This window comes from Sminthopsis crassicaudata, chromosome 4 (assembly GCF_048593235.1).
Source record: "Sminthopsis crassicaudata isolate SCR6 chromosome 4, ASM4859323v1, whole genome shotgun sequence".
Taxonomy (NCBI): Eukaryota; Metazoa; Chordata; class Mammalia; order Dasyuromorphia; family Dasyuridae; genus Sminthopsis; species Sminthopsis crassicaudata.
In genome coordinates this window covers 388,228,533-388,246,867 of record NC_133620.1, presented here as the reverse complement: position 1 = coordinate 388,246,867, position 18,335 = coordinate 388,228,533, and the positions used below count along the sequence as shown (strand labels likewise).

The 18,335-nt window shown below is 35.3% G+C and overlaps 1 protein-coding gene across 1 annotated transcript in view; it reads right to left on the bottom strand.

Annotated features, from left to right (window-relative positions):
• The window catches only part of MTR (5-methyltetrahydrofolate-homocysteine methyltransferase), a 130,556-nt gene that overhangs the window by 48,881 nt on the left and 63,340 nt on the right, over positions 1–18,335 (bottom strand). The window contains 5 exon segments of the mRNA XM_074262491.1: positions 239–328; positions 4,984–5,124; positions 5,204–5,320; positions 10,518–10,697; positions 14,636–14,821. Coding sequence (XP_074118592.1) covers positions 239–328; positions 4,984–5,124; positions 5,204–5,320; positions 10,518–10,697; positions 14,636–14,821 — 714 coding nt within the window.

Below are 18,335 nucleotides of genomic sequence, written 5' to 3'. Positions count from 1 at the left end.
GGAAGTCACTTCTCTGGACGACAGTTAACGGCAACTGTCTGGAGACAACAGTTCTCTACAGGAAGAAGAATCTGTCCAAGAGATTTGAGTTGACATAGCAGATCTCCTCCCAGAGAGCGATCAGCAGCTTCTGGAGACGACAGCACGTTACAGCCCTCAAGACTTTTGGAACATTCTAGATAGGATCCCATTCTGTGTTTCCTTCCAATCTTGTGATGTTCTAGTTTTCCTAACTTACCTTAACTAGGGCATACTCCAGTCTTTCCTCGATAGGGCCATTCCGCCACTCATCTGTCTGAATAGCTTTCTTTCCTCCTTTGGCCTGAGTCTGAAAATGAAGACAATAAGTAGCCATCAACTCAAAAAGGTTGGAGGCTGGAACCTTCAGTCAACAATATATCCTCCAAAGATATATATATGGTCCTCTTTTTTTATTCTTTTCTTTGTACTCTGAATTGTTTGTGTTTCTTGATATTTAAGTGCTAATAAAAAAGAACATTTTTTTAAAAAGAAAATTAATCCAGCAGAAGTATCTCAACTGGGTAGATATTGAATGTAAAAAGGTTGTCAGTCATGCAATGATGAAAGGATGAACTGTGTGCTTGGTGGAGAAAGAGAGTGCATGATGAAAATGAAACAGAAGGGTTGGATAACTGCTGACATTAAGACTCACAGAACTTGATATGCAACATTTGTTGATATTTGACATTTCAAGGCAAGAGACAGATCTACCAACCTTACCTGAATATCACCCCTCAGTCTTTGCAATTATATAATTCACTTTGCTTTTACAATTGAATCTACTTCAATTATTCCCAAATATAATCTTGTTATCTCAAATTCTGTTAATCTCACTACTTCATCAATTGGCTCAAACTATATTCCCATTTATTAAATGTTATTTAATAAACCAACTGTAAAAACTTCCTTTCCCAAAGTAAATCCTTATCTTTATTAAATTCCTTAATCTGCAATGACTCAATTGAAATTACTGAATATAAAATTATTAACAATGAAATCAGTATTAAAAGGACTTAATTTACTGTGTGAAATACCAATTAAAGCTATGTTAAACCCTCATAATAAAAGATAGGTCACTTCTGAGAAGAGTTTTGCATCATTCAATTTAGTCAAAAATATTAAACTTATTAAGACTTAAGATCTCAAGGATCTCCATATTTCTCCTCCAAATAGCTAAATTTACTCTCAAAGGAAATAGGCTTTATTAGGTTTTTTTTCCCTTCAACTTCTTTTCATAATTGTAAGATGAATTGTAAATGCACTGGAGAGTGCTCTCCCCCCAAATTATCTTGATTTTAACTATCTGATTTATGTTTATATTTATCCATTTTTATTATATTCATGCTATAGTCTCTTAAGGTCTTTGTAAATAGAAATTATTTCATTCTTTATGTACCTATTCCCAATGCTGGCACATAGCAGGCAGTTAATTAATAAAATACTTGTTGACTGATGGATTCTGAACCCTAAAACCAACACTCTATCCAATATATAATTCTGCCTCTAATGCTGGAGAGCAGAACATTTGATTACCACAGAATTTCCTCATCAGCCTGGGTCCTGACATTGTCTTGGGATCACTTTAAATCTTTTGCAATTAGTTTAATGCTAATTAAAGAAAGGATCTACAGGACCTTGGAGGTTCGAGCATAGGACTCTTCTCAGTGTTTACAACAATGAACCAAGCAGGAGACATGAGCAGGAGGGCTGGTATTTAGATAAGTTCATTTTTGAAAGGGGATAATCGTTCCCTCAAGGGAGCAGGGAAAAAACCCCAATGACTTTCATTTGCTTTAGTACATTCCCACTTTTCATGCTCCATTTTGCACTTAGTGCCTCCTAAAGAAATGCTACTTAAAAAGTGGCTCCCAGAGGTTGTTAAACTATGTCTGTTTGCGTTATTAAGTCCCATTACATTAATAGAAGTCAACATGAATGTAGAGAAGCTCCTTAACAGTGATCTTGATGGCTCAGAACACACCACCACAGTTAAATCAGAAAGAAAAAGGCCATTTTTCTTATGATGGATTGCAGCTCTTGGAATGTCTATTAGGATCCCCTCAACTCTGCCTGTACCACTGGAGACTAAATCTCCTGACAACTTATCAAGATATACAGGAAAGAAAATTGGTAAACAACAGCCCAAAATTGAAATGAGGAAAGGGGAGGAGAATAATATCACATGCCTTGAATAATTTAAAGTGAGAATATTACTTTAAACATTTATAACATCTCATTCTCGAAGATTTAGTATAGCATACGGTGGGATGGGTAGAAAAGAAATAGAAATTTACATGTTAACTTTAAAAGAAATAGCAAGTTGTACATAATAGATTTACCATTTCATTGGGGGGGAGGGGTATTATAGTTATGGGAATTGCTTGTTTTACGCCTAAATTAAAAATTAAATAAATAAAAATTTAAAGGAGACACTAGATTTGAAGTTCACCTCAAGCTTGTATTAGCAGTATCAACCTGGGCAAATCATTTAACTTCTCTAAAATTCAGTTTCCCCATCAGTAAAATGGGACTAACAGTCAGCCACTATCTTACTGAGCTTGTTAAAAGGTTCTGAAGAGACTAATATCCCATTAAATCTTAAGCTTCTTAAAGCACAGTGCCTGGCATATATCAAGTGCTTAATAAATGATTAAAGAGTGACTGAAATGTAAAATGTGTTGGAATCCACCAAGAATTATTTAAAAAATGTCTTATGATAAGGTGCTCCTTGTTTGTCTTTCTGAAATGAAAGTACTATCTATCTCAGGGGTTTTCAAACTACAGCCTGCAGGCCAGATGCGGCCTGCTGAGGACATTTATGCGGTCCACCAGGTTATGGAAAATGGGCTGAGGGGCGGAGACAGAGTGTGAGTTTTTGTTTTTACTATAGTCCGGCCCTCCCACAGTCTGAGGGACAGTGAACTGGGCCCCTATTTAAAAAGTTTGAGGAAAAGTTATCAAACTGTGCATACCCTTTGATCCAGCAGTGCTACTACTGGGCCTATATCCCAAGGAAATACTAAAGAAGGGAAAGGGACCTGTATGTGCCAAAATATTTGTGGCAGCTCTTTTTGTAGTGGCCAGAAACTGGAAACTGAATGGATGCCCATTAACTGGAGAATGGTTGGGTAAATTATGGTATATGAATGTTATGGCATATTATTGTTCTGTAAGAAATGACCAACAGGATGAATACAGAGAGGCTCAGAGAGACTTACATCAACTGATGCTGAGTGAAATAAGCAGAACTAGGAGATTATACACCTCAACAACAATACTGTATGAGGATGTATTCTGATGGAAGTGGATATCTTCAACATAGAGAAGAGCTAATATAGTTCCAATTGATCCATGATGGACAGAATCAGCTACACCCAAAGAAGGAACACTAGGAAATGAGTGTAAACTGTTTGCATTTTTTGTTTTTCTCCCCAGATTATTTTTACCTTCCGAATTCAATTCTTCCATTGCAACAACAACAACAAAAAAAAAATTTGGTTCTGCACATATATATTATACCTAGGATATACTCTAACATACTTAATATATATGGGAATGCCTGACATCTAGGGGCGGGGGTGGAGGGAAGGAGGGGAAAATTCGGGGCAGAAGGGAGTACAAGGGATAATGTTGTTAAAAAAATTACCTATGCATGTGTACTGTCAAAAAAGTTATAATTATAAAATTAATAAAAAAAATTTTAAAAATAAAATAAAAAATAAAAAGTTTGAGGACTACTGATCTATCTCCTGCAACAAAGGAGGCAAGCAATAATCAATTAAGAATAATTTGGTCCAATATCAAGTCAAAGAACTTATAAACCATCTTCTAGCCTCTAACAACAGAATGTTGTGATCAAAGAAAGGTCTAATTGAGGATTGCTGCAACCAACAAGAGAATGCAGGTTTAATGATAACTTTCATAAGGTTTCTATCAGTAAAGTATGAAGAAAATCTGGGACCACTGTGAAAAGAAGTAGTAAACAGAGAAAGTACGGGAAGGAGGGGGGAAAATGTTTCTGCCAAGTTGGTTTCCTCATCTGGAAAACTGACAGATGCTAAAAAATGGCTACTTATAACTCACAAAGACCAAAACTAGGGCACTTGGGCCCACAGCCATAGGAGAAAGAACTCAGAGGAAAGTCAATTGGCTACATGATCTGAACTCCAATGAGCTTCTCTTAATGCAAACTTCCCTAAACAGAACTCTAGAAATCCAATTTCTCTCAGTAGGCTGAAAGAGCAAGAACCCTGTCCCCCTTTTGCATTTCTGTCTTGATTTCTTTTTCTGGGAACCCATTTCCTTCTGCCCTGCTCAAAGAGGGAAAATTACTGTATGTAAGGGGAGTGGGGGAAGAGATTGACAAGTGATTAAATAGTAACAAAATTCACATAAGCATCTTGTTACCAGCATCCTCAACCTTGTATGACTCAGTTTAAGAGCCTGTAAGCTTTTGTGAAATAGGGCCCCTTTACACACACACACACACACACACACACACTCTCTCTCTCTCTCTCTCTCTCTCTCTCTCTCTCTCTCTCTCTCTCTCTCTCTCTCTCTCTCTCTCTCTCTCTCCCCCCCCCCCATCTCTTCCTCTCTGTCTCTGAAATTAAAGGAAAAAAATAGAAAGAAGATTAAGATCAGATGAAATCAAAAGACCTACTTTCAAATTGCAACTTGGCAACTTACTGCTTATGTAACTTTGAGCAAGTCAATTAACCTTAGCATTGAGCTAAATTCTTTTATTTGATCATCAGAACAGCTCTAGGAAGTACCTACTATTACTATACCCATTTTATAGATGAGGAAATTGGGACAAAGAGACACTAAATGATTTGCCTGGGATCAAGCAGTTAGTAACTACCTGAGGTCATATTTGAACTTAAATCTCCATCAATCACACCATTTAGTACATTTGCTGCTCTCCAAAACACTTTTCTCTTCTCTTCTACTTGAAATTACCTGGGCATAGCGTAACAGCTTCTCTGTTGCATCTGGGTCCTTATTCCAAATCAGATCTTCACAAAGCTGGAGGAGGTCTTTGTGAATGTCATCATACACTGGGAGGCTTCCTGCATTCACGATTCCCATGTCCATTCCAAACTGAGAAGAATGAAAAGAAGTCAGGAAGAGTCAGGGCCCACGCTGGTGCTCCACAGGACCATCTGGCCTCAGCACGTACCTTTATTGCATGGTAAAGAAAAACCCCATGCATGGCTTCTCGAATAGCTTCCATTCCTCTGAAGGAGAAGGACAGGTTGGAAAGGCCTCCACTTATTTTGGCTCCAGGTAATGTTTCCTGCCAAAAATGTGAAATTTGATAATATTTGTCAGTGTAACCAAGAACAGCATCCATTGTTCTTGACAAGAATGGAGAAGAAAAAAAAGTGTTAGACACAAGGACTAAACTACAACTTCACAGGTGAACTTCCTGGTGAGGACAGCTGCCCAATCACCCTGCCTGTGCAGGGAAACATCTCTGCACTTTACGGTCTGAGAGTGGTCTGCACTCAGCACTTTGGAGTCCTGCCCAGGGTCACACAGTAGGTGCCAGAAGTGGGATTTCAACCTAGGTCTTCCTGCCTTTGAAATCTCTATTCTTTATGCCAAGATGTTTCTCACAAAAGGAAATTATCGTTCATAATTTAGAGCTTCTTAGGGCAACAAAGAAGCCACGACAGCCCTATCAAAAACATCAGTTTCTTTTTTTTTCCTTCCTTTCCTTTTCCTTCTTTCTTTCTTTCTTTCTTTCTTTCTTTCTTTCTTTCTTTCTTTCTTTCTTTCTTTCTTTCTTTCTTTCTTTCTTTCTTTCTTTCTTTCTTTCTTTCTTTCTTTCTTTCTTTCTTTCTTTCTTTCTTTCTTTCTTTCTTTCTTTCTTTCTTTCTTTCTTTCTTTCTTTCTTTCTCTCTTCTCTCCTCTCTCCTCTCTCCTCTCTCCTCTCTCCTCTCTCCTCTCTCCTCTCTCTCTCTCTCTCTCTCTCCCTCCCTCCCTCCCTCCCTCCCTCCCTCCCTCCCTTCCTTCCTTTCTTGCTTTCTTTCTTTCTTTCGGCAATTGGGGATAAGGGACTCGCCCAGGGTCATACTGCTAAGACATGTTAAGTATATGAAACCACATTTGAACTCAGGGCTGGTGCTCTTTCCACTGTGCCACCTAACAGCCCCCCAAAAACATTCAATTTCAAAGCAACTTTTCTTACTAAACTGTAGACTCCTCAATGGCACAGAGCTTAGCCAACACAATACTCAGACATCATGATAAACATGATATATAAATGTAAAAAGCTTCCAATTTTTTGTTAAGCAACTAAAAGGGGCAGCCAGGTGGCACAAGGCTTCAAAGCCCTGGAGTCAGGAGGACCATAGTTCAAATCTGGCCTTAGATACATTTTCTAGCTTGTTTGACCCTAAAAGACCACAAACAAATTGGAAAGCTAATTATAAAATCATAATTAAAAACAAGTGAGAAAGAGAAGGTTCACAAATTCTAAAATGATGACTCATCAACAGCTTGACATGGGGCAAATTATGAATCAAATCCAACTGCATTTAGACCAAAAGATGCCCCAAAAGATACAAAAAAATGTCACGTCAGTCATCAACAACTTTGTATTTTTTCAAAGGATATTTCTTTCATCAATCCTGAAAGAGGACTGCATAATCAAGAAAAATTAGATCTGTTATACTTAGGTGAAAATTACTAAGGGGATTTCAGAACCCATGAAAAAATAATACTTATCATTTTACTATTATTAAAAAAAAAAAAAAGGAAATATCATTCCCTAAGTAAAATGTTTGCTTAAAATAGGTATTGCTTTCCGCTTTGTGATCTTTAATGCTATTTTGACTCAAAAGTTAGGATATGAACTAGAAGATTTTTTTTTCAGATGTGAACCCTGATTTTATAGAAATGTTACAAAAGGAAAGGCAAGTCTTCCCTATGTTTATCAGAAAGCCCACACCTCTGTAACCCAGTTCCTTCTTTATCCTCATTAATGTATTATAGCCATAAAAAAGGTAGCAGAAAAGAAATTTCTCTTGATTAAAAAAAAAAAATGAAGAAGAAACAATTACCCAAAACCTGAGGTAATTTCTGGCTTCAGAAAAGTTAACAGAATAGAAAATAAAATGCATAAAAATCATCAACACTTCTGTATTAAACTAAGAAATGTCAGGAGTAAATGGTAAAAAGTAAAATTGCATTCAAATAAAGGTACAAGAGTATCTGCAAAGGCAAATTCAATAATACAATTAAAAAACTGTAGAAATCTGAACAATTCATTGCTCATGGTTGGGTCACATGAGCTTTTTAGAACAACAAAGAAACCAATGATTCCCACACCAAAAAAATTAAATGTTTCAATTTTCTTCCTAAATTGTAGACTCAGTGGCATAAAGCCCATCCATCACAGTACCTAGGCACTTTTATAACATGATACATAAATTTTAAAAGCTTCTAAAATGATACAATGAAAATGATATATTATCTAACTACTTTTCAGATTTATGTCTCATCAACCAAACAACTAAGGAATTATAGCACTAGCTAAAATAAAATTCACTTTTAGAGAAATAAAAACTACAAGAGGATCAATGAAAAAAGTAAGAATGAAACATCTATCTTTATTAGTCCTCAAATTACATTATAAAGAGTCACTATTGGGTATTGATGAAAACGATGGAAAAGATGTTGAATGGAACAAACAATCACTTAGCAAAAAGCAAAAGGAAATTAATTCAAAAGTCCAACATTTGATAAAAAGAGCACAAACTACAGGAAAAAATCAAGAAGAGCTGGGAAAAAACCAAACTTTTAGTCTATTGTACCTGTCAAGAGTAGGAATGGAGGTACTGCTTCAAACCAAAAAGATGAGCAACCTGTTAGTGAGTTTCTAACTTAAAATGTCCCTTTTTTGTAGATTATGCCTTATGGATGGACAGGAATGACTAACTACAATAGCTCTACATTCAGCACAACTCCTCTGTGTAATCATCTCTCAAGCAAACTGGGGATGGAAACAAGGATGCAAAACTCAACCACATGAATACACTTACTGAACACACTCAAGTCTACCTCACAAGTTTTCTTTTCTTTTTTTTTTTAATTTTATTTATAATTTTTTGACAGTATATATGCATGAGTAATTTTTTTTATAACATTATCCCTTGTATTCATTTTCTTGTTGCACATTAAGTATTAGATTCCAAAGGTTTAAGTAACCTGGGTAAATAGACAGTAGTGCTAACAATTTACATTCACTTCCCAGTGTTCTTTCTCTGGGTGTAGTTGTTTCTGTCCATCATTGATCAACTGGAAGTGAGTTGGATCTTCTTTATGTTGAAGATATCCACTTCCATCAGAATACATCTTCATACAACATTGAAGTGTACAGCGATCTTCTGGTTCTATTCATTGCACTCAGCATCAGTTGTTGTAAGTCTCTCCAAGCCTCTCTGTATTCATCCTGCTAGTCATTTCTTACAGAGCAATAATATTCCATAACCTTCATATACCATAATTTACCCAACCATTCTCCAATTGATGGACATCCATTCATCTTCCAGTTTCTAGCCACTACGAAAAGAGCTGCCAAAAACATTTTGGCACATACAGGTCCCTTTCCCCTCCTCAGTATTTCTTTGGGATATAAGCCCAATAGCAGCAATGCTGGATCAAAGGGTATGCACATTTTGATAACTTTTTGGGCATAGTTCCAAATTGCTCTCCAGAATGGCTGGATTCTTTCACAACTCCACCAACAATGTATTAGTGTCCCAGTTTTCCCACATCCCAGCATTTATGTGGATTTATTTTATATCCTGCAACTTTGCTAAAATTCTGAATTATTTCTAATAGCTTTTTAGCAGAGTCTTTGAGGTTCTCTAAGTTTACCATCATGTCATCTGCAAAGAGTGATAGTTTGATTTCCTCATTTCCTACTCTAATTCCTTGAATCTCTTTCTTGGCTCTTATTGCCGAGGCTAGTGTTTCTAGTACTATATTGAATAGTAATGGTGATAGTACCTCACAAGTTTTCAAAGAAAAAACTTCCTAAATCAAGCCAGCCCCTTAGATTTCCTTGAAATGTTCTGCTAATTGAGGTATGGCACAGTTCAGACCTATGATGCTTCTGCCAAAAGGCCTCTCTTAAGACCATGTTATTTGAGAAAGGCTTTTGCTGTACCACATTTTGGGAATGCTACCTCCTTCAATTAGTGTCAGTTTAATTATCCTAATGTGATGGCATATTTGAAGGGCATTAGAGCTTCTTAAAAACTACTTCTGTGAGAATTCCAGCAGAGTGAAGGAAAACCCCTGCTGATCCCAAGGAGATACATATGTTTATAGCCTCTAGTAGGATGCCAAACACTTGGTTATGGGTTAATAATTTTCCTCGGCATTTTATCACAAAATCACAGAATGACTTAGTTGGAAGGAAGCCCAGAAGACATTTCATTCAACCAAGATATGAACAAGATTCCCTTCTACAAAATATCTGGCAAATGGTCATCCTTTTTTTTTTTTTTGGTAATAAGAAATTCATGACCTCTGAAAGTATTACAGTCTGGGATATTTCTAACCATTAACAAGTTTTTCCTTATATGAACCTAACAGCAACCCCCTTACAACTTCCACTCATTGTTCCTAGCTTTGCCCTATGTTGGGGCCATGTTGAACAAGATTCTAGTATATGGTAGACACTTAACAATTGCTTATTAATTAATCTAAGGATTCTTCCACACAATAGACCTTAAGATATATCTATAGAGCTACCACATCCTAAACTCTACTAATCTGCCACTTCTATCTTTACATAAAAGATAAACATCAAACAAGGACCAAAATAAAAGCAAGCTGACCAACCCAATGGCAACAGAACAATACAGTGAAAAAAGAGATGAACTAGGAAGCACAAGATCTAAGTTTAATCATGTCTCTGCCTCTTATTATGTTTGACCTTGGGTGAATCATATAAGCACTAGAACCCAATCTGCTCCTATGGAAGCAAAGTCGGGGGCTTGAATTAAAAGGTCCCTTTCAGTTCCAGATTTAAGAACCTTTGACTCCATACCATAGCAACAGCTCTGAGAATCAATGCTTTCCAAAGTAGGGGAAAGCTAAGCACATAAGCCATTGAAACATCAGAAAACCCCAGAAGTCAGAACTCCATGGGGCAGCTTCATTATTTAATTTGGAGTGCTATTAGCTAAAGAAGATCTCTGCAGGCCATATATTGGCTTAGAAAACTACAAATGTACATTATCTTTATTGTATTTTTAAATTTATTTTGTTATTATATTCCAATCTTATTTGAGGAAGGTAGCTTGAAATCTCTACTAAAAGAAACTTTCAGAATACACCAATATTCAAATGTGTGCTTCCCCCCACTTCCCTTACGCACATCAATAACTTTTTATTTCCAAATAAAACCTCTCCTACCTGGAAGAATATTCCTTGTAACAAAGAATAAAAAAGGAAGAGTAACCTTCAAAGCTTACCTTGATAGTTTTAGTTGCATTGATAAAGTTAACAGCATACAAATTATGCTCTTCCATTCCTGTCCCAATGGTAAGGATATTGGGGTCAAAGATGATGTCATTAGGGTTAAAACCCACTTTTTTAACAAGAAGATGGTAGGCACGGGTACATATTTCAATTTTGTTGCTTGTTTCTGTAGCCTAGGGCAAGGAAGCAAGAAAAGGAAGAAAGAAAAGGAAAAAAAGAAAAAGTACAAAATTTATTAGGTAATAAATTGTCAAATACTGCTACAAAACAACAGGCTTTCTAATTTAATGAAGACATGCAGAGATGTCAATAAGTATGTGAGTACTATTCAGTTGAGTTTCTCAGAATCCTGACAAGCAGATCAGAAATCTAAACAAATAATAAGTAAGAAGGATGGGTTTAAAGGCCACTTTGAAACCTCTCCCTCTCCCTCCTTCCCTCCCTTCCTTACCCTTATACACACACACAAAAATGAGGGCAAAGAATTTTCATACATTTGTAACTTTCGTGTTAAATTTAATAAATTAGAGATTCTAGAGAATAAGCAGATTATACAGAGATTGGCAATTTCTTGCATAATCTTTCTTGTTTCAATTAATATACATGAAAAAGCTCATTTTGTGATGTTTAGGTTCAGAATAACTTGTATGGCATGTAAGCTCTGAAGGCAAAAGCAATAATAACAGTATAATTGAAGAAGGATAGGATTTCTAAAGTTCCTTCTCTCAAGAGCAGTACACATTTCTATATGAGTTCTGACTCGTTTATGGAAAAAAGAGAACACAAGAAAATGCCATATTTGCCATGGCCAGAGACATGGGTCTTAGTTGTTACTAAGGTGATGCCATGACTTGTAAATGGATTGGATATGAGTGAGAGAAGACGGTGCCAGGTCCCCTGTCTCACTTTCTCCTGTGGGGCTATCTGGGACCAATATTGCTAGATCCAGATATAGATCAGGAAGACTGGAAATGGTTCTGGATGCAGATGAGTGCCTTGGTATCCTGAGAGCATGATAACTCCCTTGTCAAGAAGTTGGTAACATTTCATCATTATTCCTCTAGAATCACAACTGATTAATGCTTGAAATACAGTTCTGAAGTTTCGCAGAGTTCTTCTCTATTATGCTGTTATTGTGTAATTATTCTCCTAGATCTTCTCTTAGTTTACATCTGATTATTCTATTCTTTGCTGTAACACAAAAAGCTGCTATAAACATTATTATATTTGTCTTTTCTTCTTTCTTTAATCTCTTTGGGGTATAAAAGTTCTATCTCTTCATAAAAACATCTCATCTTTTTAAAACTCCAAATACTATTTTCCTATCCTACTTCATTTACCAAATTTTTGGGCAATGTTTGATTTCCATTCCTTGTTACAGGATTTGATCCAAAAATCAAAACCACCTTCAAAACAGGAAGATTTGCCACCACATAAGAAGGTGCTACTGCCTGCAAGGATGAAAAAAGGAAGAGTTCATCCCTACCTCATTCAGAGAACAAGACTACTGATGGAGTTTGTTTATAGTCTCCTGACATTGAAGAGGACAATATCCATTTGGCTGTATAAGTTTTCCTATGTTTGTTCAAAAAGAGGCACTCTTTAGTTATAGCTGATGTAACTAATAGCAAACAAGGAAGGGTGGGGAGGGGAAAGTTCCCTCAAGATTTTTGTGTAGAAGAGCTAACTTTTCATTTCTGTGGAGATCACCATGGGGAGAGAAAGGATGAAGGAGCCAATATACAACAAAGAAGTCCTAAGTAGGAATGGGTGCTGATGTTAAGAAAGAGTCGGGGATGATATGATAACTAATCATCAAGCTCACAATCAGTCAATAAAAATTTATTCAGTGCCTTCTATGTGCCAGACACTGCTGGGGACACAAAGAAAAGCCAAAGGCAGTCTTGCCCTCAAGAATCTGATGGAAGAGTCAATATACAAATATGTACAAAGCTATATAAGATAAATAACAAATCATCAATAGAATAAAGGCACAAAAATGAAGAGGGACTAGGAAAGAAAATGAGACTTTTGCTGGGGCATGAGGGGAAACCAGGAAAGATGAGGGGGACGGGTAACAATCAGTGCAAACATCTAGAACTGGGAATGTCAATTCTTATGTGAGGAAGCCAACATTACTGCATGAAAAAGTATGTGAGGGAGGGAAGAGATATACCAAGATGAGAAAAATGAGTTCAATTTTGGACCTGTTTTAAATTTAATATGTCTAGTGGATAACTATTTCAAAATATCCAAAAGATGCTTGAAGAATTAGAGGTCAGCAAGGAGGTTAGAACTAGATTAGGAAATGTAAGAGAAAGTGGCAACATAGAGATTATAACTACATCTTTGGTAGCTGATGAGATGCCAAATGAAACAGTATAAAAGAAGAACCAAGACAGTAACCTGGGGGGTATGACACCAATGATTGGCAAGCATGACCTGGATGAAGATCTAGCAGAATAGATTGAAAACTAGTGGTCAGATTGGTAGAAACATAAAAGGACAATGTGACACAAAAATGAAACTAGAGAATGTTTCCTGCAGATACTTCAGGAATGGGATGACTCCTGTACTGCCAGATGTAGCCAGGATGTTGAACTGTTTTGCATTGTAACTATACTTCTTAATTACATGAGAGGGCTCTACTAGAGGGTAGAGAGACAGAAGTGATCCTTAGGCACCTTAGGTGATGAAAACTGATTTATTATCAATAAATAAAAACTGTTTTTTTTGCTGGAGGTAGTTTTTGTTTTGTTTTCAAACTAACAATAAATATAGAGAACTTTCAACTAAGATTTTGAAATATACCCGTGTAGAATCTTAACTCACCAGACTTTTTAAAAGAAATGTTCAAAAATACACTGAAAAGCTTCTTTAGTTAAATGCTAATAACTAACCCACACTGGTCTGCTTTTCTAAAGATCTGCCCTTCTCCAATTTCAGTTAAACATAAGAAATGCAAAAAGCCCTTAGAAACCGTTCCCTATATAAAGCATATATACAGCCAAATAAAGAGAGGGTATCTAAGACAGAGAATATCACTCAGATTCTGAAAGAGGGTCTCCCAAAAAAATTGGCCAAACTAAAATCACTATAAGGACCATTCCCATCAAGAAGCTTAGTTCATTTCCTTTAACTAAGCATGTAAATATTAAATGTTTTGGAGGGACTGATGAGAGGATAGACTGGAAAGTTTTCCATGAATTCTGCAATCTTAAAAACTTTGCAAATGGAATTTTAAAAAATACATATACATGCACTTATATGCAGACACACATATCAGGAGTAAAAAAAAAAAAATGGAAATCACAGTCTTTTATTAACTCAAAAATGGCTGAACAAATTATATAAATGTGTTGAAATATTATTGTATCACAAAAAAGAATCAAAAATGATACAGATGAATGGAGATGTATTAGTATTTCCGTGTCAAATTTAATTAAAATTTAAAAACAAAACCACCTAACAGATACATGATCTAGTGGACATCATCTCTTTCAATTCTTCTGTATATATATAAATTTCACATTTGTTTGTTAAATTCATAAAATGTTTTGAAGAAATCAATTTTTACATTAAAAATATAGAATTACACTTTCTTTTCTGAGGTGAGGGAGCAGAGACATGAAATACTATATAGAATATCAGACTAGACAGAGGGGACAGAGGTTAGACTGCGTGATGAACCACTGATTTTTTTTTTTAAGAGTACATCAATCAAAAAACAGGAAAAAAGAATCAGTAATGGCTGTTTTTCTTTTTTTTTCCTTTATAATGCAACCAATTAGCTTGAAAAAGTTCCACAGAAGCTCTCCAGGATGGCAGATAGAGTGTTTAAAAAGTTTGGGAACATCCTGACTTAGTTTCGCTGAAAACTGTTTTTTCACCTTTTTTTTTTTTTTTTTTTTTTTTTTATTTCCAGGAAAAGAGAAGGCAAAATGCATCAAGAAATATGAGTGAAGTGAGAACATGAGACGACGAGAAAAAAATTATTTTTAAAGTATTTTAAAGAAAAATGAGGTTTCAGAGATTGTCTGACATCACAGTTATGAGGAAAAAATGATGAAAAAGTGCATAAAAATCAGGGGGGAAAAAAGAAATCACTTACTTGACCCACTTCATCAAATGCCATGACCACCACAGCAGCCCCATACATCTTGATCTTCTTTGCCTTCGCCAAGAAGTCATCCTCACCTTCCTTCAGACTAATGCTGTTGACAATACACTTCCCCTGGCAGCATTTCAACCCAGACTCTATCACAGCAAAATTGGAAGAGTCAATACATAATGGTACCTGCAATTAAAACAAGAAAAGAGGCCAAGTTATTAATTAATTTTTTTTCTCTGCTTTTCAAATACCTCTTCTGTTTAATTTGGGTTTATTTGTCAACATTCTTTTTTTTCCCCCCCAAAAATGCAAATTCAGATTATTTATCTTCTTTTCTATTTTTTAAAAGATATTTTTAGAGATCAACATTTCCCCTACAGAACTTACATGTGTTCAAATATTTATAACAGCCCTTAATGTGGTGGCAAAATATTAGAAAATGAGGGGATGCCCATTAACTGGAGAATGACTGAATAAGCACATGAATGTAATGGAATGCTATTGTGCAATTAAAAATGATAAATAGGCAGATTTCAGAAAAACCTGGAAAAACATATAATTTGATGCAAAGTGAAATGAATGGAACCAGAAAACATTATATACAGTATCAGCAACACTATGTAATGATCAACTATGTTTGACTTAGTTCTTCTCAGCAACACAATGAACCAAAACAAGTACAAAGGACTCATGATGGAAAATGCTATCCATAACAAGATAAAGAACGGATAGATTCTGAATGTGGATCAAAGCATACTTTTTCACTTACTTTATTCTAGAGATTCTTCCTATTGATCTGTTTCTTCTTTTAAAACTGTGACTTTTACAACTGTGTGTGTAAAATATGTAGATATTTTACATGATAGAACATGTACAAACTATATCAAACTGCCTAGTATCTTCAAAGAAAAGAGGGGCAAGAAGTAGAATAATTTGGAATTCAAAATCTTATTTGATAAGTGTTTTGTCATTATATTTTTATTTTATGTAATTATTTAATTTCTATGATGTTCTCTGACCCACTCATTATTTAGGATTTAAATCTACATTTTGGTCTGTTTTCGTTTGTGCCCCTTAAACTATATCTCCTTCTTTGTTTATTTTCCTTATTTGCAATTCCTCCATACTCTAATACATGGCCAATTTTTATAAAAATTCCATGTGATGTCAAGAAATATATGTGTATTACTTCTAATTTAAAAAATTCTCTAAGTGTTTTAGCTCTAGTTTCTTCAGTAATTTGTTCAAACTGTATTTCCCTTTTATTAATTTTTTACTAGGTTTTTCCAAGATGAAAAGGATATTAAAATTGTCTATTATTGTATTACTGTGTCTTCTTTTACTTTAATTGATTTTTCCTTTATGGACTTAAATGCCAAGACATTTAGAACATAGAAGTTTGATAATGACTTCTTGTTTATGACTCCTTTCACATAATGTAGTTTCCTTATTTAAAAAATCATTACGTTACAAATGTTTTTGCTAACCAATAGCACAATTGTAATTTTTATAACTGCCTGATACATATTAAATATTCTAAAATTTTATTTTTATTCCATGTAATATTTTATTTTACTTTGCTGTTATAGTGTTTTAAGTTACAGATTGCTAAGTATTGTTTTCTTATTCAATATCTCATTCTTTTACTTTATTGGATTGTTTAATCCATTCATATTTAAAGTTAAGAGACTTAGGTTTATATTAGCCTTCATTTATCTCTAAAACTTTCTTCTGAATTAGATTTTATTTGTTTATTGCTTTCATTTTACTAGATTTCTTAATCTTTTTTGCTTAGTCTACTTGAAGATAAGCTGATTCCCTCAGGATCTCTTCCCCTCACCCTCAAGCCCTATTCCTCCCATTTAATATCCTCTTCCCTAGTTATGAGCTTTACCTATTAATTCATTTTTCTCTTCGTTTTATCTAGTGAGCAAATTGTTCCCCTCTTCTTTCTCCCTCAAATAAAATCCTCTCCTCTTCAACTTCCTTTATGTGTTGCCTTTTTTCCCTATTATCTGTACTTTTTTCTAAAAAGGATTCTTCTCTTCATTAATCTTCGTGTCTTGTTTATTCTTGACGTTTATTTTTTTGATTTGTGGCCCTAATACCTATTTATGTCTTCTTCATTCTCCATATTCCTCTTGGAATTAAAATTTCTAATACACCTATTTTAAGTTCCTTCTTCTATACAGTTTCTATATTAGATTTACAGGTTATTTTGCTGATTACTCCTACCTAACAACCCACTTACTATTTTTCTTTCTTTTTAAAAGATATTATTTGTTATATAGGATGACTCTCTAGGATAGGGAGAGGGGAGGAAATATTAAGACTAATTCTGATGATGTAAAAGATGCAAAATAGCAACAAAATTTTGATTAAAAGAAACTAAAGGGAACAAGGATTGGTTACCAATGGGGCCACAAGCTACAGCCAATTTTCCAATGTCTCAAACATACACTCTTGACTTTACCTAGGCAATATAATAGTAAAAATAAAACAGCAGTATGAAATATTTGGAGGGATTTTCTTGTCTTGAGAGCACTTAGTTGATCCTCAAGCATGGAAAAGGTTAAGCTACAAACTGAGAAAGGAACCAATGAGTTCCTTTCCCAGGCTTTGATATCAGCTTACCCAGTTTGAGTGCCTAAATGCCAATATAACCACCTTAATATAGCATTTAGACATCTCAAGGTCAGATTGCTGTTCTGCCTTCAAGATTGTGTCCCTTCATGCCCTTCAAAAGAAATCTTCTAGCTAAGGTATTCAAATTTGAGCTTCCACATTCCTGACTTGAAATAATCCCAACTTTGGCACCCAAAGAAAAAGCAAATGCATCTGGGTAAAAGGTCTGAATGGAAGAAAACAAACTGAAAATGTTATATTCCCCTTTAATTCTCAATCTTCAGCAACTCATACCTTAGCCTCAGAAAATAAAGTGAAATAAATATACCAAGAAAAAAAAATTCCTTAAATGATCTTCAGAAAGGAGAGAAAGTTTAAGATTAAGAAAGCCTCTAGAAAGGGCAACTAAAATGATGCAGCAAAAACCATTACTCAAGGGAAGAAGATCCAGCTCTGTTGGTTTTAATTTCCAAATAGCTGGACTGTCCTCTATCTCTATGATAAGACAAGTATATCCCTATCCATGTCACCACCACCAGCAGAGGGTAGCAAAGGAAAGCGAACAAAGAGTAAATTACATCAGTAATTATGTTGCTTGTTCTCATTCTAGATTTAAGAAGAAGAGAGTGGGAAGGAAAAAAGGAAAGGAGGGAGGGTAAGGGAGAGACGGAGGAAGAAAAGGGAGGAAGAGAAAGAGAAAGAAAAACAGAGGGGAAGGAAGGAAAGGAGGGAAGGGAGGAGGAAAGGGAAGAAAGATGGGACAGAGGGAAAAGGGAAGGAGGAAAGGAAAGAGGGAAAAAAGGAGAGAGGGAGGGAAGAAAGGAGGGAAGGAGGGAAGAAAGGAAGAAAGGAGGAAAGAAAGAAGGGAAGGAGGGAGAGAGGAAGGGAAGAAGAGAAAAAAAGAGAGGAAGAGAAGAAGGGGTTTGGGAAAGAGAGTTGAACTGATGGTAAAATGAATTTTTTTAGTTTTATGTATTTTTGTTTTTGTTTTGATTTTTTTTGAAACTCAATCACCTGGATTGGAAGTACAATAAACTATGGCCCAAATCCAAAGCAGACCAGTCTTATTTTTGAT